The sequence below is a fragment of the Diadema setosum genome, chromosome 17, assembly GCF_964275005.1.
Source record: "Diadema setosum chromosome 17, eeDiaSeto1, whole genome shotgun sequence".
Classification (NCBI taxonomy): Eukaryota; Metazoa; Echinodermata; class Echinoidea; order Diadematoida; family Diadematidae; genus Diadema; species Diadema setosum.
The window spans coordinates 21128667-21151904 of NC_092701.1; the positions used below are offsets into that span (position 1 = coordinate 21128667).

At 39.6% G+C, this 23238-nt stretch overlaps 1 protein-coding gene across 1 annotated transcript in view; it reads left to right on the forward strand.

The window, feature by feature from the left end:
• LOC140241058 (NF-kappa-B inhibitor-like protein 1) overlaps window positions 1-22742 on the forward strand; it is a 30285-nt gene extending 7543 nt beyond the window's left edge. The window contains exons 3-4 of the mRNA XM_072320829.1: window positions 5549-5669; window positions 22159-22742. Coding sequence (XP_072176930.1) covers window positions 5549-5669; window positions 22159-22742 — 705 coding nt within the window. The remainder of the gene's footprint in view (window positions 1-5548; window positions 5670-22158) is intronic.
• The last annotated feature ends 496 nt before the right edge of the window (window positions 22743-23238 follow it).

The following is a 23238-nucleotide window of genomic DNA, read 5'->3' on the forward strand; positions in this document are numbered from 1 at the left end:
AACATTTAATATTGTGCCATTCGCTGTGTATTTAAAGCGTATTAAACTTTGAAAGGAAAACAAATTATCGTCAGTCTATTCGTACTGTATACCATGTATACCTCAATATGCAGATAGCAAATTATGTCTACGAAACTAGCATGCTTTCAAAGTCAGACAAAATTCGAATGATTTCCTTTGTTTCAAACAGTGTAAAATCCTGCCGTCTGTCCAGGATATTGCCACTAGTTTTTCCCGATTTCTATTTTCATGTCACAATCTTCATCTCATGCATTCTAACCTAGAGTTGGGATTTGTCATGATTATGTCTGTCGCTTGACTGGAAAAGAGGCGAGTCTTGTTTGTAAGTTGTCTTTTCACTGTTATGCAATGATGCGCACGCAGGCGCCCGATGACGTCATGGAATGTTCGTCATTCAAGTCTAGACACAATTCTCCCCTGGGGTCTGTCGAGTTTTTCTGAAGACAAAGTCGACAGAATGTCAACACGAGAAATGTTACTGTTCCAGATCTGTCAGTGCAGATGTAAGGGCTTTTTACACTTGTAAATTTTTGCTTAGCCCCGGACTATCGGTGGGGCTAAGGGGGGGCCTTAGCCCCACCGATAGTACGGGACTATCCTTAGCCCACTTTCTGTTTACACTCGTTTTTGCCAAAGTGGGCTAGCCCCACCGATAGTACGGTACTATCTGGCCCTGCAAAATAGCAGGGGTTAGCACCGCAATTGCGGTGCTAGCACCGCAATTGCGGTGCCAAGCAAGTGAGTGTAAACAGAACGAAAAAATAATCCTGGGCTAAGCGACGGAGACGAAGTGCGACCCTCACTGACCAATCAGAAACGAGGTAATCAAGTGCTGCCGGTGCGTGCGTGTACGTGTACAGTACACAGCGTAATTATGAATATTCATGTGGTTTGGAAAGTCCGGGGCTAAGAAAGACGAGTGTAAAAAGGTCAGTTTTCTCCTTAGCCCCGGACAAGAGATAGTACGGGACTAATTGGCGAGTGTAAAAAGCTGAAAAAATTGGTACGGGACTAACGATAGTCCTGGGTCAGAGAAAGTCCGGGGTTAAGAAACACAAGTGTAAAAAGCCCTATATTTATACATCTTTACTTGCACATTAATGGACAAATCATCCCCAAATAGAAAAATTGATGGACTTCGAGCGTTTCATATGTTTGTCCAAATCAGTGACATCGGTGATGACGTCCTGAAAAAATTATTATCTATACAAAATGATGATGCCATCTCCTCACAATTCTTCCTATAGTTTGTCCATGAATTTATTACAAAGTGTCCTTTTTACCTACAGTATTATTGCTTTGTTGTCACTATTCTAGACAATTATTTGATTTAATAATGTATAATAGCTTTCTCCTGAATTTTATGTCAGGAAAAAAAAAAACGCCCAGTGAAATTGGTGAACAAGTCAGTGGCATAATTCTACGGCCGTGACATGCGATTTATGGACAGTCACTGTAAACAATTAATATCGCTGCTCTAGGAGGAAATATATGAAAGTTCAAGATTCCTGAACTTTTCTGTATTAAACTTGACCGATTTTCATTAAACTTTCACTTTACATGTACTGTTGTTTATTTTATCCACTCTATGTGCTGAAGTGAACTTGATCGTGGCATGAATATTGACTTTGATATCCCTCCATAGTAACGCTCGATATGTCGCCGGTCCGCCGAGATCGGATCAGCACTGTACTTCCTTTACAGACTCTTTGCATCATCTCACCATCTTGCAAACCAATAACAGTGTCTGTTTGCAGCACTTTGCAAGTACGCATGCACGTACAATGTAGTTCAAGAACATGCACAGACATACGAGGATTGTTCAGGCATTATTCACAGGTGCACGGTTATAGGCTCTCTTTGCCGAACATTATGCCCAATATTTCCTCTTCTTCTTCTACTTCTTCTTCTCCTCCTCTTCCTCCTCCTCCTTCTCCTCCTTCTCCTCCTTCTCCTCCTTCTTCTTTTTCTTCTTTTTTTCTTCATCATCATCTTTTAGAACTTCATGCAATTAGTCATTTTCCATCTTAATAACAGTGAAGAACATTTTGATGGGCCATCTTTTGCAAGTAAATGATGCTTTCCGGAATGCCAGTGTTATACGCTAAGCTGGCGAAGTCAAAGGAGACATAATGTTATGTATTAGGCTACCTATATATATATATATATTTTTTTTTTTTTACCAGAGATGTTATTAATGCATAATAATAATAACAACAACGACAACAAATTAGAGTGCATAATCTCCAATACAGAGGTAACTGTTTGCACCCTTGTCCTTTTTCAGAATATGCGCTTTAATTTGCTTGACAAGTGACGGCTATGCACTGCCCTGAAACTTCGTTTCACGCATCGGCATGTGCTAAAGACTGTATAGGAGTGGCGTACATCCTTGCTGGTTTATGGGTTAATCAGGCCTAAATCCTGTTCCCTCAATGCAAGCACCCTGCTGCTATTGTTGTAACACAACATCCAACGCTAATCCTCCGTACTCATTTCAGGTCACGTATAAGGTATGAAAAATATTTGAAATACATAAAAATGCAGTTGATCACAAGATGTCTTATCCTGCTTGATTGTTTGTTTGTTTGTTTGTTTGTTTGTTTGTTTGTTTGTTTTCTTGCTTGTTTCTTTGTTTCGTTGTTTGCTTCTATGTTTTCTCGCAGGTCGTGGCTATGGCTAGGCCTACTCTTAGAATTGTTATCTTTTATGTCCCTTTGTTCTGGGTTTTATTTTTGTTAATTGTTTGACCTTGCCATGAAGTGCACAGAGACCCTTTGGAGTATGCTTGCCAACTGGCATGTGGTGACGCAGGCAATAGCTATTAGGTATCGTGCTAAAAAAATGAGTAAGACTTCCATTATCCAACACCAAGGCTGGGTTATTTATGGTCAAAACTCTCCCCCGTATTTCCAAAATTTTTTAAAGAATCGCTAAGCTTTATAATTATTCACAATAGAACAGGATGAATAACCTAATTACTAGTTCCAGATAGATCGATACCAGACCCCCTAAACGCGCCAGCTCACAACACGTACAGGTATGCAGACGGGAATAATTCTTCTCACGTCTGTATAGATCTATGTTTAAGCCGAGATGGATAGTTACTATCTACTTCCATGTGTAATCCCACTGTTCCCCCAAATGTAATATGAAAGTCTCATTGCAATGGTTAGTGAGGTTGTTGCGCGTTTCTATGTACGGTATTCGAACCATCAGTCGGCACTGATGCCGTCAAGTTACGGGAAGGGGAACAGCCTCGCTTAGGGCCGTGCCTCGCTGAGTAGCGCCAGAGCGTAGTTACCATGACAACGGTGCTTAAGACGTCTACACCATTATCCGTCGCTATACTGATGATTCGGGGAATTACACTCTAATTCTGCATTTCCTTTAAAAAGGCTTTACCTGCCTTTGTGCTGCTCAATCTTAATCGCCTGAGATTTAGGCATACGGATGCATTTCATTCTTATCTGTATTCTAGAGTTTTTGTTTCATCATGTTCCCGTCATATATCATCACTTTCTTTCTCTATTTCTCGTTACTGCAATCCAGTCTTTTACTTTCTTTTGTTTTAATTTTCTTATTTATTGTCTTGTTTTGTGACTGTGTGAATGGTACACACGAAGTTACACAAACCTGTATGTTTGTACACACACGCGCACATGGGATATAGCTAGAGAAAAAGATAAAATTATTTGAAAGTACATCACTTTCGTTTCTCAAGGTATAGAAATAAATAGGTCGGTAGTTCGGACCGCAGGCAACGGCGTGCGCCATGTAGAATCACCTCCAACCTCCCTCCCCCCCCCCCCATCCTTCTTTTCAACGAAAACTTTCTAATGTCTGATATGACTGCCCATATATATATATATTTTTTTTTTCAAATCTCGACGAATAATTTAGCACCTAAACATATTAACAGGCATAGTCTATTTCCAATTGAGACTCGGCAGTCATTCAGTAAGTAACAAGCGTTCTGAAAAATGGCTTGCCATTCATTCATCACGTCTCGCCATGTTCCTCATCTTTTTTGTTCGATCTTTTTAGTAAGGGTTGTAAATACGCCCTTCTTTTGTTTTAAGTTTAGTTGTAATGTCTCTTTACATTGCCAATTCATGATCTTCTTTTATTGTTACATTTCTAATGTGTTATGTTTGTTCCATGCAGTAAATCGACACACCGACTAACTGCAATATACCACTGAGAATGATGGTGATTTTTAAACCGTATTTCATACAACAAACAACAACTTATCATTTTAGTCATTTCATCAAAATAATTTTCTTGAATAGTTATATTAGCCAGTCTTCGGAGCATGTTGTTATTTTATACTATTTTCTGAGATATCGACAGTTAAATGTCCGTTTTTGCCTCCATGAAGTAGGCCTATATAAATATACTATCTTAGTCGCCTTGTAAATGATTTGTGCTCTTCATTAATGTCGGCTGACAAAACATCTAGTCCATCTTTTTCATGTATAATAGTCTGTGAAGTCGGCACAATATTTCTGAGTGCAGAACAGCAAATATTTCGCAAAAAGCAGCGCGTCACTCAACAGACGCAATCAATGCGGATTTGTGGCTGATCTGATATTACCTCTTGCGCGCATGCGCAGATCGCAGTCTCATTAATTCGGCAATCCCGCAACATTAATGTGCGTCGATGAGGGATGAGGATTAGCGGATCCTTGATACTTCGTACGTGATGTTTATCAATGACATTGCGTGTACGCGCGAGATAGTGCGTGTCGGATAGTAATACGAGGGGCACGTGATCGATGTAAGATTAATTAGGGATTGTCAAGTATCATCTTTTTTTTAGGAAATATGAAAATCATATTATTCCATGATCTCTGCAAAACAGCGGAAAAGAATCAATTCCGTTCTCTTTCAATTTTTTTTTTAATCCGGCTATCCGTCAAACTTAAAGGTGCCTATAAGAAATTATAAACAGCATTGTTTTGTGCGTGTGCGTAGAGAGAGGGGAGAGAGAAAGAGAGAGAGAGAAAGATACATGATAATATGATCGTGTACATACATGATATACATATGTGTGTATGACTTAAGTATTCTTGCTTGTACGTTTTAACGTATACTAGTATGAATTTACGTATACACAGTACTAGTATGAATAGATATGATGTATCTTATGTTTGCATAAATGTATGCACGAAAGAACTTGTTTATTTTCATTTTGCATTGTGTCAGAAAAAAGAAATAATGGATATTTGAATTAATCCTTTATTTGTTTTAACTGTCAGATTCAAATTATACTCTGCTCAATTAGTTCGTACAATTGACTTTGTATTTCATTTATGTAAAAAAAAAAGAAATTCAGAAATAAAATCAAAATCGAATCAAATCAAATCAAATCAAAATTGAAAACATAATTATCACACGCAATATTCATGAAGTTTTGCAGTTGTTCTAACTCGCTGTATATTATGCAGGAAGTTCGGGATGTATAAGTAATGTTGCTGCCCGATGATGACAATCCACGTCTTTTGTCTTTTTGTTTTCTTTTTAGGACTTAGAAAGTCACCTGACACGTCGGCATGAGGAGAGGAAGAGTGAGAAGGAGCCGCAGTGGAAAATGGTGGACGATGACCCGGAAGATAAAGTGATGTGGGAGCATGACTGCTGGGAAGGTGAACATTTTTTGTCCTCTTTTTCTTAAATCTAGATTCTTTCTTCTTCTTTTTTTTTTTTTTTTTGGTCAAAAAGAGACTGATGTCTTCCACGATTATATTTCACTATCGCATCATATTATGCTGTTGCCTGGATCTATTTCGTTACGCCTACCGATAATCATTCTAAAACAATACTGATATTTCCTGCTACAATTAGTGTAAAATGTTTGGTACGCTATAGTGAAATGAAATACACTGTATTCTCAAACGCAGGACTTTGACGAACAAGATACTGTAGCGCTAGCACTAGACCAAATCTAATGGGGTCTAACCCACGCTTGTAGGAGTCACAGTGCCGAAACCAAGGACTCGGTCCTGGTCTGAACGCTAGATACCCGTCTGTATATTGCTTAGCCTTGGTCCGGACCAAACCTGGTCTAGCCCCTGATCAAACTGCTGACGAATGCTTTAACCTACGCTATCAGTGATCATGGCGATACACATGGCTGGAGCCAGAGCCCGGACCCAGAGCAATAAGAAAGGGGCTCCTATTTTGTTATGAATGGGGATAAGCTAACACTGCTTGTTCCTGTAATGTGGACGGTATACACGCGAAAAGTTTGGCACTGTTTGCTGTGAAAGAACGCCGGAAGGTCCAAAAGTAAATAACGGACAATTCAAGTTCTGTCCTTTCAAGAGAAAGAAAAAAAAATCACAACAGCTGATCTGATCATCCCTAGGCGACAACCTCTATAAATGTTTACTTGTTTATCTGAACGAAAATGACACCCGCGGGTTTCTCGTAATTATAGCCCTTGTCTTTTTTAATGTGGCACTTTGGCACGACTTACGAGTATTAAATTGAAAGTTTGGAAGGCTTTCCGACTCTCTGGAAATAATCTAAAACCGTAAATCCTTATTTTGGGGAAAAAAAAATCATGTTGACTTGTCAGTCATCGAGTGGACTCTTTCTCGCTTTTTTTAACATATGATTATACATTGTATATGCTGTCATATTCTTTTCTTGAACAAGGCTCCGAATACAATACATGCATGTAGCAGAGGTTTACATTCCTAAAGCATTCTTGTTTGTTTCTTTGAGTGAGATGGCTAAACATTTCTGTGCATAATCGATACAATTCAGTGTATGTTTTCCTGAATGTATCCAGGGTCTCTTTTCTGGCTTTGAAATTATCCTCGTAGGCTGGTCGAATAACGTCTAATAATGCTCGTATGCTCCAGAGAACGTGCATCAAAAATCATCTTCGAACATCATGCAGGGAAGTGTGATTGATGGGAACAAAGTACAGTGTATTACCAAGTTTAGGAAGTCTCTTTTAATGCTCTGAAGTCATCACAACTAAATCAAACTTTATTATTCTCTGAGAAGATATGATGCTATATATGGTACGTTTGGACACCGTCATTTGGCACCAGGCATGTTGTCATACATTCAATGTGTGGGCTTCTATCATATTCTTTAAATATGATAAAGAGAAGAGATGAAGATGAACTTTGTTGTGCCAGTCGCTACATGCCTTTAATAGCACCTTTACAATCCGCTTGCCTGTCATGCCTGTGGCAATAGAAAGCCATGATGCATTGTACCTATAGGATGGATGGGCCCCTTTCGAATTCCCCTTCGTCTATCTTCCCATCTTCATCGGGCTCTCTGAATACAAGAAGAGACCTGCCACAGTTGCGCCCTATTCCCTCTAATCAACTGCTTCCGCTTGTCACATTTCCGCCAATCCTCCTCCTGACCCCCCCCCCCCCCCCCCGGTCTCTCTTTCTCCCCTTCTGCCCTGAACTACGCTGGCAAGCAAGTGAAACAGGTTCGAATGTGCGTCATGTGGTTCAGAAGCCAAACATCTCTGGAGTCGACTCATACCCTCTGTCTGTAAAGGGAAAACACTAAAACAAACAAACGTAAAAGAAAGCCTATTTATATTTATATACGGCTTTTAACTAGATCCAGCAGTGTCAGCTCTAGTGGAGGGAAAGTGGAACGAAACGTGGTCATCTACTTTTACTTTAATGTATCGAAAAAACATAAAAGATAATGACGCAGGTATAATTCACGATCTGTATAAATAAGAAGACAAATTTACAGGGTGAAGGTACCAAGTCCTTTGCGTCCGATGTTACCATGGAAACGTAAGCACATAGCTTCGCATTTGTGCAGGTGTGTCTGAATTTCACTACCCCAATGCCACTCCTTGATAGCGTGTGCTGACATGCGATAAGAACACCCTTTGCAAATTGACCGTTTGATAAATCTTCAGCCTATCGTGTGGTAAGTGAACTAATAATTCATATGCAACACTCAGAAAATCTGTTAGTAAACACCGACGTATGAGGAAGTGTGTGCCAAAGCGAGTCCCTTCGATTACGGATGTATACATGTTCGATTAAAGTTTATCATTTTACCTGGAATCGATCACTACTATCAGAGGAAGAAACAAGAGGCCTTTCGGCATTGCCATTGCTGCTGTAGTTGACCCGGTTCGTAGTGGATGAAGGAGCGTGCAAAAACTCGAATTATATGATGTAATTTCGAAAGTCGAATCACTTACTCTCATCTGCATACACAGTATGCCTCGAGCGGTATTTCTGTTATGAATTTATTGCAAACCACTGAGAAAATAGAAAGTGATATCTTGATGATTAGTTAGAGAGCTCTTGCTGTCTTACTCTGTTGTCATGGCAACGCTGGTTATGGACGGGGCTCAATCAGTAACGAGAAGAATTTGTGTATTTTTTTCTCTCTCTTTAACTATACTTTGTTTTACCCTTCTCATTATCCTAAATCGTCTTTGTTCCAATGTTCCACTTTCAGGTATAGAGCTACACCCTGATCCTAATCTATATACATATTGTATATCTTTTCAAGAGCCTCAATCACGGATCTTAACCCTTCACCTTATCCACTTGGTACGATCTCGTGCGCTCACCATTCTACCGCCACTTTTTTAAACCTTGGTCCTCTATTCTGCACCTGTATCTTTTACTTATATACTTGTGCCTCTGTCAAGTATGTGTACCAACTCTTCAATGTTCTCAGTTACCCTCATCTCATACTGAATCTGTCCGGTGAGACTTTGTACGTGCTTTTATCTATCCTGCTTTTCGTGGGGTGTAATTTGACAGTGTTAAGGCCTCATCCTGTTAGGCTGGCGGGATCCAGAGTGTGAAGTGTGAAAATGCAGATACCCGATGGCACAAGAATCGACTTTTTCTTACACACTTGTCAATGTACTCGTTAATTAGTGCCGGATTTGATGGGCTTATAACCACTGCCGTATCTAATCTAACTCTGAATGAAGGCAGAAGGCAAGAACAAGCAGCATCTGCCACACACATGAGGATAGACAAATATACGGTTATTCTCGTACTGGAGCCTATAACGTTGATACATCCACTCTGAACTTGGAAATCACTGTTCTATACACATACTCATTCAGGGTTAAAAAGGACAAGTTCACCTTCATATACATGTCAAATGAGTGAATGCAGCAATATTATTAGAACACATCAGTGAAAGCTTGGGCAAAATCAGACAATCCGTTCACAAGTTATGAATTTTTAAAGTGTCTGCACAGTCACTGGTGGATGAGAAGACTACTATAGTGTATAATGTCACATGCGTAGAACGATATAAGGAAAATATAAAGAGAATTTCACGTATTCTTAGTTTTTGAAAAAATTGCACATTTCGTCGACTCGTCACTGACGTATGTTAAGGATAATATTATTCCCCCTGCCTTCTGAAAGAGGCAAGTCATGCGTTCTTTTATTATGCGAGAAAAGTGAAAATATGTTGAATTTTCTTTATGTTTTCTTTATATCGTTGTACACAATGTGACATCACAAGCTATAGTAGTCTTCTCAGCCAGCAGTGACTGACCAGAAACTTCAAAAATTCATAACTTTTAGTGAACGGGTTGTCCAATTTTCCTCAAACTCTCACTGATGTGTTCTACTAACATTGCTGCATTCACTCAATCCACGTGTTTATGGGGGTGAACTTGTGGTTGAGATGTGGCTTCAGGTTTCCACCTTTTTATGAGATACTGAGAAACCTCTTTTGAAATATGAAAGAACATACAATTCTAAGAGGAATTCAAAGTTTATTTGACGAAAATTGGTTTTGAAATGGCCTGAGATGTTGAAAAACAAAAAAGTCCTGATAAAAGGTGGGACCCACATTTTATTAGGACCACTTTGTTTTAAGAACATCCAATTCTAAAAGGAAATCAAAGTTTATATGACGAAAATTGGTTTCGAAATGGCTGAGATATCGAAAAATTACAAAAAGGGGGTCCTAATAAAAAGTGCATGGGACTCGCATTTTATTAGGAGCACCTTGTTTTACTTTATTTTTTGATATCTCAGCCATTACAAAACCGATTTTCATGAAATCAGCTTTGAATTCCTCTTAGAGTTGTATGCTTTTTGATATTTCACAAATGGTTGCTAATTATCTCGCAAAGAAATCCCGTAAAATCTGGATCCCCCATCTCAACCAAAACTGCATCATCCCTTTAAAGGCAAACTGCTTGTCTATCAGTCCTGTCAGTCCGTGGTACATACCTGGTGAGATTGGGTATTCCCAAGACTTCATCACACGAGACTTGCCTTGCGTCGTCAACCCACCTGTTGACGTGCGAGTCAAAGAGGGGCGCGGGGAGATCACTTCCGGTTGACGTGAAACATCTTAGCATTTCTCCTCAGAAAGAAAAAAAAAAGCATCAGATTAAAGGGATTTTGGACAGACAGCTCTTGACAATCAATATGATTCGATGATTCATGGTTTACCGGGGTAGTCTTCACGTGAACAGTGAGAGCGTATGATAATGATATATCAAAGTTTATACGTGTATTAGGATTGTACCACACCACTTGACCACAGGGAGGTGTGAAAAGAATATTTCTTTCCTTCCCCTGCTCGCACACAGTGTTCAGTCTTTTTTCTCAAGGTCAGTGTCATAGCAAGCTAACTTTGCGTTAAGCCCTTAAGATAGTTTTAATGCTGCAACCGTCCTTGCACAACAGTATCATAAGCCTTTGGCGACGTCTCTGTAGATAATAATAATAATATACTAATAATAATACAGGATACTTTTAATGCGCCAATTCCACATAGCTAACGTGCTCAAGGCGCAGTAGAAGAAGTGAGTTATGAAATACAAAAATCCTTACACAAACATACACATGTTTATATGTACATAATAACTTTATGAAAAGTTTAAGTGAAGAAATTAAGTGAAGAAATTAAGACTGTTGCATTAGCAAATAACTAGTCTAAATAGTCCAATCTGATTAGCTGATTTTCATGTTAATGAGGGTTCAGGAAGTCAAATTCTTTATACGCTGAGTCATACGTCATAAGATTATGCTCAATGGGTAACGTCTTTTCACCAGTCGTTCAAACTGTGCCGCATGAGAGCAACATGTGTTGATCATAAAAATACAATCTTTATCCAGAAAGGACTAAAGACAAGGTGTGCTTCGTACAAGTGCAAAATAATCGTGTTGCCACCATGTACGTGCAGGTTTAAGGAGCACTCCCTGTGGGTTTGGCTTTCTGACGTCACGCCCTGACTTTGACAGGTACCTACTTAATTTCCAGGGTTGGGGAAACCACGGGAGAGCTGAGGACATGGTGATGATTGTTATGGCTGGTGCGATTAGTCATACGACAATGCCTATAGTTCTCCTTCTCTCGCAGCAACACGATATACTGGCACTTCATACATGACCTTAATTCAAACAAAACGCTTCTTTTTTTTTTTTCTTTCTTTCAAGAGTAGCTGTCGTAGCAGTCAGGTTGGGGCACTGCAGGGACTGGTGGATAGACTCTTGACTGCCGATCGGAGGTTCCGAGTTCGAATCCCGCCCTAGTGTCCGCGCAAATGTCCTTGGACAATCTGTTTTTACCCATCATGTCCCGCTCTATTCAATTGTTTGTATGGGTACCTAGAAACGCTATATAACCAATGATAATTGAGGTGATGATAAAGCTACGGCCCTCTGTTAGAGCAGTGACAATATCAAAGAGGCTAACCTAGACAAAGGGCTGTACTTTCGGATGATGGTCGCTATTCCGAAGGTTTGTTATCCCAAAGGTTCGTTACTCAAAGGATGAAATAAGGTTCGTTAATCCGAGAATGAAGGGGGAGGGATACTTACTAACGAACCATCGAAAGTACGAACTTTATTTCGTTTTCGGATTTACGAACCTGAAAAACAAACCTTTGAATAAACGAATCGTAATATAGCCACATTGTCAAAAGTGACCCTTGATATTACATGCGGGCTAGTATCATTGTTACCATAAAGAGCACGAATAGTATTTCACATGCGACGAGAGGAGGAGGGTCAAACAATGCTAGTTTAAAAAGTGGTGTCTTTTAAATGATGCTTCTTGATGTACTATCCCCGTGTAGGCCTACGTGTTTGCGTTTTTGTTGCAGCAGAAGTTATTACATCTATAACAAACAAAACAAAAACGAACTGATGTCGAAAAAGTAAGCGACAAAAGTGGTAACACTCTGATTACAAATATTACATGTATTACATGGGGAATACATGGGGAATCTAAAATCATTATATGCCCTAGTTCTGTTCAGGTACAATTCTGTAAAAACAAAATTGACGTGAAGGTTCTGCAGGTGTAACAAGTGTGTCAATTTGATTGTTTTGTTTGTTTGTTTGTTTGTTTCATTTCCATCTGAGAAGATGGCTGGATAGCCCATATTCAGCAGCAATATTTGGTATTACAGTTTGTATGTAAGTGCCTTTCGTTGATTTCCCAACATTTGTATTATATTTGTTTCAAGTGTTTGTCGTCTCGTAATCATTATCATAATATAAGAGCCAAGTGCAATGAAATGATGGGACGTGAAAGAACCTACAACATATAGTAGATCATTATTCTCACTGACACATGGCATGTTGTCGAACATAATATTTAAGTTGTAAAATGTAAGGGATATCTCGATTCAAACAGTTGCCATAAATTGACTCCGAAAACCGAACTTTGCATTAGTACCACAAGAAATATGCGTGACGCACATATTATATGCCACGTTTGGGCGACTCCCATCCTTCGAAAGTCTCAGTTGTGTCATCCATATTTCACAGATTCTCTAGAATATAATGTCAATTGGTGGTCCATAACGTCAGCGCAACTCACTGATAATGGTCTCGGTTAGCATGGTCACATATACACATTCAAGTTCATGACGCTCTTTTCAAAGGCTTAAAGGGATGGTATAGTTTTGGTTGAGAAGGGGATTCAGATTTTAACTTTTTTTTTGCAAGATAATTAGGAACCACTTAATATTCAAGAGCATACCATTCTAAAAGGAATTCAAAGTTTATTTGATGAAAATCAGTTTTGAAATGGCTAAGATATCTAAAAACAAAGTAAAGCAAAGTGGTTCTAATAAAAGATGGGTCCCACCTTTTCATTAGGACCTCTTTGTGTTTCGATACTTCAGCCATATCAACATGAATTTTAATCAAATAAACTATGGATTGCTCTTAGAATTGTATGGTCTTTCAAATTTCATATAAGTTGTTTCCAAGTATTATCTCACAAAAAGTTAAAACCTGAATCCCCCTCTCATCCAAAAACTATACCATCCCTTTAAAGGGATGGTACAGTTTCGGTTGAGAGAGGGCTACAGGTTGCCAAATATGATTTTTGTTAATAATTTTTAGAGAAAATTAGAAACCTGTTATGAAATATGAAAGAGCATATATAAGAGGGATTCAAAGTTTATTTGATAAAAATTGGTTTTGAAATGGCTGAGATATCCAAATATAAATCAATCCTAATAAAAGGTGAGGCCCACCTTTTACTGGGATCACCTTGTTTTACTTTGTTTTTGGATAACTCAACCATTTCAAAACTGATTTTGATAAAGTAAACTTTGAATTCCTTGCGGAATTGTATGCCCTGTATCATTTAATAAAGTGGTTTCTAAAGTATCTTGCAAAAAGTTAAAACCTGAATCCCCATCTCAGCCAAAACTATACCATCCCTATAACGTTTTAAGTTCTTTGCGAAACAGAAGTCTAGGCGTTGATACAGTTGTCTTATAATTACTTCGAGATGACTACACATTCAGGTGAACGTCTGGATGTTGTCACCACATCAAGCGCTTGACGCATATTCACTCCCGCGGTTCCAACTCTTGACCTGTTAGCGTAATGCAACGTGGCGTGCCACTTTAGCCACAAATGCCAATCTTCCCCCTGGATGGGACTAACAGACTTAACTGAATGCCAAGTTTGTCGCTCAACAAAATGCACCCTATACGTTAATGCCGCTCCCTCTAGTGCCGTAATAACCATTACAGACCCGAAGGTATAACAATATTCGTTTCATTCTTCAGCAACGGTAATTCTGAAACAATTAATCTTGAGAGGGAGAAGTCAAAGAGTGTGCGACATTGCCGGCGATTATTAAAGGGATCGTATAGTTCTGACTGAGATCTAACTTCAGGTTTCTAATATTTATGGATGAGATAATGGGAAGCCTCTTATGAAATATGAAAGAATGTGTAATTTCAAGAGGAATTCAATATTTCTTTGATGAAAAATTGTTATGAAATGGCTGAGATATCCAAAATAAAGAGATATGTAATAAAAGGTGGGATCCACCTTTTATTACGATAACTTTGTTTTACTTTGTTTTTGGATGTTCCAGCCATTCCAAAACCGATTTTCATCAAATAAACGTTGAATTCCTCTTAGAATGGTATCCTCTGTAACATTAAGTGGTTTCTCAGTAACTTGCAAAAAGTAAAAACTCAATGCTCATCCCCACTTCTGGAACCAGTGGCAATCGATGACCATCGTTCCATCCTGCTCGGGGATTTCAACATACATGTTGATGATTGCTCGGATAATTTGGCTGTGTCTTTTTTAAGCACCATCGACTCTTTAGGATTTCAACAGCATGTTACAGGGGCAACTCATAAAGCCGGACATACGCTTGACCTAGTTCTTAGCAGAAAAGTCGACAATATTGTATCGAATGTGAATCTTGTTACATCTCTGCCCTCTGACCACTCCGCCGTCATCACCACCCTCAACCTCAAAGGCCCGGCGAACCCTAGGAAGCAGATCACCTCCAGAAATCTACGGTCTATGGACCTCTGCTCCTTTAAATACGACATTGCAGCATCACTTTCCCAGGTCAGAGAGCCAGCGTGTCCCTCCGAGGCTGTCCTGCAGCTCAACTCTCATGTAACAAGACTGCTTGACAAGTACGCTCCACTCAAGACTAGATCAGTAACAGTGCGGCCGAATAATCCTTGGTACACGGCAGAAGTGAAGGAGGCTAAGAGGCGCAGACGCCGCGCAGAGCGCCGTATGATCAAGTCTGGTCTTTGCATTGACAGAGAGCTGTATCGGCAAGAGTGTGAGTCCTACTACAACCGCCTTGCCGACGCTAAGTCAAGGCACCTAAGACAGGAGATTGCTGCCGCAGACACCAAACAACTTTTCAACATCATCAAAAAACTCACAATTGCACATCCGGATTCTGTTCTTCCTGACCATACTTCAAATCTTGTACTGGCCAATCGGTTCGCTGAGTTTTTCGACAACAAGATTAGCACCATTGCTTCTTCATTCCCAGTGTCTCCTGAAATCTCTTTCTCAAATTCCTCTCACATAGATGTAAACACCGAGTGTGTATTTTCAGAGTTTGCTTTAATCACTGAGTCACAAGTGAAACGTCTCATTAATTCTCTTCCGTCCAAGTCATGTTCTCTAGATCCTCTTCCCACATGGCTACTAAAAGAGTGTCTAGATGAATTTCTTCCTGCAATAACTCATATTCTGAACCTCTCATTGTCATCTGGCGTAGTTCCTGAGCACTTCAAAAGGTCTCACATATTGCCCCTTTTGAAGAAACCAAGTTTAGACCATAATGATTTGAACAATTTCCGCCCCATTGCTAATTTGTCTTTTGTTGGTAAAGTTCTCGAGAAAGTGGTGGCTCGCCAACTCAGAGATCACCTCGATGAACACCAGTTGTTTCCTACTAGTCAGTCTGCCTATAGGCACTTTCATTCCACAGAAACCGCCTTATTGAAGGTACTCAATGACCTCCTCTTAGCAGTAGACAAAGGCCACGAAGCTGCTCTCCTGCTTTTAGATTATTCTGCTGCGTTTGACACTATCAATCATGTGATTCTTCTGAACAGATTAGAGTCCAACTTTGGTCTTACGGGAACAGTCTTGAGATGGATTTCATCTTACTTACATGACCGCCACCAGATGGTAAACGTTAACGGTGCACTTTCTCAGTCATTCCCTCACAGACATGGTGTCCCCCAGGGGTCTGTGGTTGGTCCTTTACTATTTATTCTATACACAGCCCCTCTGTCTTCTGTAATCAACTCTCATGAAGATATTCTACATGTTATGTATGCCGACGATACTCAAATTTATATAATCATACAACCAAATACTCAAGTCGAAGCACTCTGCAAACTCAGTAGATGTGTTGAGGATATTAAGCAATGGTCATGTGATAATTATTTGAAATTGAATTGTGTTAAATCAGAATTTTTATATGTTCATTCTCAGTTTAGGCGAGGTGGTTCTCTCACAGAATTTTCCCTCGAAGACAGTACTATACCCACCTCTCAGTCCGTCAGAGATCTCGGAGTTATTGTAGATAAGCACCTGAATTTTCAACAACACATTAAGAACTCATGTCGTTCTGCTGCTTGGGGTATCTGTAAAATTGGTAAAATCCGTAAGTTATTGGATCAGTCTTCCACTGAACGTCTCATCCACGCATTTGTTTCTTCCCACCTTGACTACTGCAATTCCCTTCTTGTTGGTCTCCCTGCTTCTAGTATTGCACCACTTCAAAGAATTCAAAACACAGCTGCTAGGCTTGTAACCCTTACAAAAAGATCTGACCACATTACTCCTGTTCTCCAATCCCTCCACTGGCTCCCCATACATCAACGTATCACCTTCAAAATCCTCCTTATCGTTTACAAGATATGTAATAATCTTGCTCCATCTTACCTCAAAGACTTAATTTCTTTCCGCTCCTCCACTTCAACCCGTTCTCTTCGTTCTTCCTCCACTCTCCAACTATCACATGGTCCCCGCACCTGCACCCGCTATGGTGATAGGGCTTTTTCTGTTATTTCCCCGTCTCTCTGGAATAAACTTCCTCTCCATATTCGTAATGCTGATAACGTTGATAAGTTCAAGTCATCGTTGAAAACTTATCTGTTTACTCAACTTTAATTATGCTGTTTTGCTGTTGCATGTTATATCATAATTTGTATATTTACATAATGCTGTATTTTATTTTAATGTCATACTTCTTCTTTTTTTTTTCCGAATCAATGCGCTTAGAAACATCAGTATTAAGCGCTATATAAATGTTATTCATTATAAATGTTATTCATTACCAATACTATACCATCCCTTTAAAATCCTTTTAAAATCAATTATCATCGGCTCTATTGTACCTGACCTGTAATACCTGTAGGACAATAGCAGTTCTTATGTGCTGGATGTTTCATTCAGTGCTTGAATGATTTATCAGTAGCCTTGTTACAAATAGTCTTGATCGAACTTAATTCGTTGTGTTACATATTGTTTAGATCGATATTAAGGAGTGTCAGGAACGCACGCAGGCTGAGAAATAGAACAAACCAGAACGAACTCGAACAAACAAAACGCGTTCAACATGTCAGTTGAAAAGACAACAGACGGTGGGAAATGGGGGAGGGGGGTAGTCTGTTTGTGGAGAGGTGTGTGTGTGTGTGTGTGTGTGTGTGTGTGTGTGTGTGTGTGTGTGTGTAATGTGTGTGTAAGAAGAGAGAGAAAGAAAAAAAAGAAAGAGGAACAAATTTTCTTTTCCCTTTCGGGTTGGTAGTAACTGTGTCCTTCTGAAGAATTTTCTTTGATTGGATGTAAACAAGGAAATTTCATAACGTCCAACTTTGCGAAATTCACTCTGCAATTTTCCTGAACGCGTCAATTTTCATATTTCCTTCGGTTGATTGGCTCCGATAATCAATGACCTATATAAATGTGTCGAAACTGGGGCAAAGTACTAATACAGGACGTGGCAGGTGAACGTAAACGATTGAGTTGTTATGAGTTCAAGCTGGATCCGAATCAAAATCTGAATGCAGAGGGATAAAATTATTTCCTGGCTTCATCTGCTTAATTCTATCTCATCGTCGCTGTGAAAAATGCAATAGCTTAAAGAGGAAATCCCCCTAAAAATAGATTAAACTCAAAAGAAAGAGAAAAATATTCTCTACAGAACGATACAAAAATGACAAAAATCCGATAAGAAGTAAGGAAGATATGACATTTTGAAATTTCTATTTTTTCGGTGAGCATTTCTTGCCCAGTACTTACGAATTTTCAAATCCGCAAGTTGACGATGTCATGCTCTCATAATTTCTCATTCATTTCGTATACAAAAATGATAAATATCTTATATTACAGCCGTATATATGCATATATATATACACACACACACACAAACATATATATATATGTATATATATATATATATATATATATATATATATATATATATATATATATATATATGTATATATATATATTATATAAATATCTATTGATCTTTCGGGAATATTTTCCTCTTTCTTTTGAAGTCTATCTATTTCAAGGTGGATTTCCTCTTTAAGCTCTCCCTCGATTAATGAATAGAAACAAATAGATATCAGGGGAAAAAATCAGTTCGTATATCAACATCATCTGATGATCAAAAGAACGTGGCAGCGGGAGAAACGTATCAATAATATGCTCCATAGTCAGTATGAACTTGCAAAGTACGTGCAATACACAAATATTATAACATTATGCGTATATGCTGGTGTGTTTGTGTGTGTGTATGGGGGGGGGGGGTGTTTGGATTTGTGTCACGTGGTTTCTCAATGATCTTGTCACGTGTCAACAGTGACTTCCCAGCCGCATCCACGTACTTACGTAACAAGTTTTAATGTAGAATAAGATTTTGAGCGAGATAATGTCATGCATGGAATGCTGCTCAGAAAATTAAAGTATGCAAAAAATGTTGCAATATCCTCATATAATGAGAGGGACATCATTAGTCTGGTTAACGATGATATGCCAAGAATGACATAAGCGGATGTGGATTCCACCTGCTAATTATGTTTTGTCGTGGATGTTGTTCTTTTGATTACCGCAGACTCCCTTTCGGGATACACGCCTCGTCCTGTATGTGTGTGAATGTCTCGGTAGATCGAGGAGGTTAACCAGTGAAACGTTTCCCTTGGTCAAAACAGGTGTATTGTGTGTGGGGTGCATGGGGGGGGGGGGTTCTAATGTGATCCGGTGAAATGTTTTTCATTGAAATCGCGTGTAGATGTCAATTTTGTCGGGAAAGGCGCGCTTTAACCAACATTCTCCTTTAAATACAAGCTCATTATGATAAATAACAGTAAGCCTACATTCCTGTTTCGAGGGTAACAGGAATCTATTGTTACGCTCTTTGTTAACTCTTTGTACTTTACTGTATGTATGCTTTGAGCGTTGATTGGAACGGAAACCTCCATAGTGATGTGCACCCAGGTCAAAATCCCTGACACACACAAAAAAAGATTAAAGTGTATAACATAATTATAAGCATCATCCTGGGCACTGTTTAATTGGTATCATTGTTGAGGCAAGTTCAGGCCTTTGGAAACAAGGAGCTTCAAGGTGGAAGATTAGTGTGTTCTCCGGCAATTATGTAGTATGACTGATAAAGCCGATGCTTATGTTAGGTTTGCAAGTGATATTCGGGTGTATTCATTTTTTCGCCTGAAGCAGATTGAGTGACCCCATGTTAGATGACGCCGATATAGGATCTGCTGTATATTATGTTCCGCGCTGTGTTTGGCCTTGAGTAGCAGGAAAGGACAGTAATCGACTCATCCTATCTTCGATGGAGGTGACAATTGACCCCTCCCTTCAAGCTCGTTCGAGTGTTTCGACCGTGGGTCCCCACGACTGATATATCGTGCGGTTTGCGTATTATGGGAATGGTCAAGCAAGGCATACAGAAGCCAGACAGACACACCCATTCAATAATCAGATGGAATAAAGTGTCGCTTCCTTGTGGACGGCGGCTTAATTTCTCTTCTTTATTTTTTTAGGAATCAAAATCAGTATTTCTTTTCTGTGGCCAAGTTTGTAAAGATTTTGTGTTGTACAGCTAGAGCATCAAGGTATTGACCATAGTCGAGAAACCTAGTGAGTGATAGGGTTAGAAAGGTGTCGGTCTAAAAGTAAAGACTAGATCGGATAGTCACTTCAAGTATGACAAAGCTGATGACTACTTTTAGCTTATTCGTTTTGAATAGTTACACAAAATGTTATATACTGTAGGTCACACTGAGTCAGTCTAGGTCAAATGAACGCGATAAATTGAAAAAAAAAATGCTAATTTATCACCCTATATGTGATCGCACCCCTGTATCATTGGTCACGTGTCTGTTTACTGTCGAAGTCGATAGACTGGGACCTTCTCCAAACTATTAGGAATGGATTAGATTTCAAAAATGTTTTGCAAGGTCCCTTCTCTTCTTTGTTTGTGTTGTTTGTGCTTTGCTTAATCCCTGTACACCATAGATAAATAACTCTTCTAACGCGTCTTTTCTGCGCACAACGGAGGTGATTGTTACGTTATTACGAGCGTGTGCCCATAAAACCTATTGATGCAAAATGGGAACAAATTTTCTTAGTAATGTTCACACAAACGCAAAGGATTTGACGGAATAATGTTGAGTAATGAAGTTGTCTTCACAAAATTTATAAGCACACAAGTATCCCGTTCAAAACTCACAACAACAACAAAAAAGAAAAAAAGGAAGAAGAAGTTCTGCCGTGGCGATTGACTTGATTTGCTCCATGACCTGGCCCAACGGGCACGTAATTTGACTCAACGTGAATTAAGTACACCATCTACACTTCCTCGGGGGCAATTGCGATAACATCTTAATTATGATGTGATCACTTACAGACCCCCCGTCGAAGTTTGCCTCGTTCAGTAATTAGTTGTTGTATACCGCCAGAGTTAAAGGGATTTCCCCCTTCTTTGAGGATACGTCACTTGCGTCTTGTTGAATCGTGACTGAAAAGAAACATCGTCTCTTGTCTACTATAGGTCTCGTGCTTGGGTACCACCTAGGAGTCTTCAAATATTTGGGAGATTTGTTGTTGTTGGTGATGATGATGATGATAATAATAATAATAATATTAATGCGCAGTGACAATGCAGGAAGCATTTGAGAAGGTAACTGTGCTGGTATGAGTTTGTAATTCACCATCACCATTTTTTCCGTCAGAGATGTCACAAATATGCAAAATCATACAGAGCACAATGAATTTTAGCACTTCTGAATGCAAACCCGTGAATTATTAAATTAAAAGCACTTAACATCAGTAGTGTTTTCCCCTCATCATCTCCGCTGCTGTAGCACTCCTGAGAAACTTTATTCCCCAACGATTAAAGGGATCGTACAGTTTTGGTTGAGACCTAATTTCAGGTTTCTAACATTTTTTTTTTTTTTGGTGAGATAATGAGAAACCTCTTATGACATATTATGAAAGAGCATGTAATTCTATGAGGAATTCAACGTTTATTTGATGAAATTTGGTTTTGAAATGGCTGAGATATCCAAAAAAGAGCGATTTTGATTTTAAAAAGAAATCGCTTTGTTTTACTTTGTTTTTTGGATGTTTCTGTCATTCCAAACCCGATTTTCATATAAACAAGCTTTGATTTTCTTGGTATCTCGCAAAAAGTTTAAAGCCCAATTCTCATCTCCACCAATACTGTACCATCCCTTTAAAGGCAGTGTAGTTTACCAGTGTGTCCCATTTCAGCGTTGTCCTTTGTGTAGATGGGCGGTGTTGCTAATTGCTTCTGACAACATTATTTGATTGTTCAAAAAGTACATGTATCAGCTTATACCTTGTTTAAAATCTAATGTTACTTCATCGCAGGGACCCTGGAAAAAGAAATTGGAAATCGGAAAAAGAAATCACATCACCCATTACTTTTCGAACGTTCCGTCCTTGCATGGTTTCCGTGTGTGTGTGTGTGTATGGGGAGGGGGGAGGGGAGAGGGGGATACCATTGACCCTTGACCCGCCTTCCGCCCGCAGACCCCATTCTGAAAACGAACAAACAAACAAACAAATAAACAACCTTTCGTGGTCCCTGCATTGTTTTGGTTTAATTTCTTATTCGTTTCATTTGGCTGCTGCGCCATACACGTGTATTGATTGTGAAGCCAGTAACAAATTTTTGCCTAAACAAACACATAAAGATATCGAAAACGAGCCTGTAGGTTCGATGCATCACCTTCAATCTTTTAATGAAATGTTAGCCAACCTTATTTTCGTTTACCACGAGATGTCTATTCCACGCATCCCTCATCTTGGAAATGCTTATATTTCAACACAGATTATGCCGACGAAAACTGCGACTCATTCGACGCCTGGGCCAGTCGGATCGCCCAGGAGTTCCGCAGGAAGCACCAGGAGGAGGAGAAGAAGTACCAGCCGCAGAGCCCCAAGGTGCATAACATCCGCCTCCATCGGGAGTACGTTCGCCCGGAGGACAAGCAGGAATCGCAATGGAGGAAGCAGGAGATCCAGATGCAGCGGCAGAAGGTACGACGTCTGGAGCGGGAGAGACAGAAGACCCTCAAGCAGAAGCACTCCTACATGAAGCAATGCGAGAAGGTCTTCCACGAAATGGCCAACGACCTCCTGCGCTACCGGGACATCCCCTGGCCTTGCAGCTCCGGCAAGGTGGAGAGCATGATCAAGGTGCTCCTCTGCGATGTTGACGTGACCAACAAGCAAGAGCTCCGCCGATTCATCAAGGCCCAGCAGCTCATCTGGCATCCGGACAAGTTCCTCCAGCGGTGCGGGCAGCGACTGGTGCCGAGGGACAGGCAACAGATCATCGACAAGGTCACAGAGCTAGCCCAGACGCTGAACCAACTCTACGACATCGGGACGCTGCCCAAGGGGCTCCTCTAAGAACTCCCCAAGGCAAGTCTGTCATTGCATAATACACTATTGTTGGTGAAGAATACCAGTGCCTGGAGGCAAGAGATCTTTAAATTTTTGTCGATCATGATTCTACATTGGGCGAATTTCTTTTGTCAGTTACAACTGATCACAGAACCCTGTCCAGGATAGATTACTAAAACATTTCACGTTTTGAATTACGTATTCACGTTATGAACAAGAAGTTCATGAAATATCATGAACAACGAGCAATATCTTTCAAAAGGCCATGATTAATTTCTATACTTTTTTATTCTGCATAATTTTGAAAATAATATTATGTCATTAATGTTATTCGGCTCGTTTTTATCATGAACCTTGGGGTTAAGGTAGCAACTGGACTAAAATCACTCACGCAATCAGCAGATGTCTTGCAAAATTGTTAATCCTTTTAGTACTATGAATTATGAACGATCAAAAAGAATCCTTTAAATGTGTTACGCATCCTGCAGCAAATGATCTAACT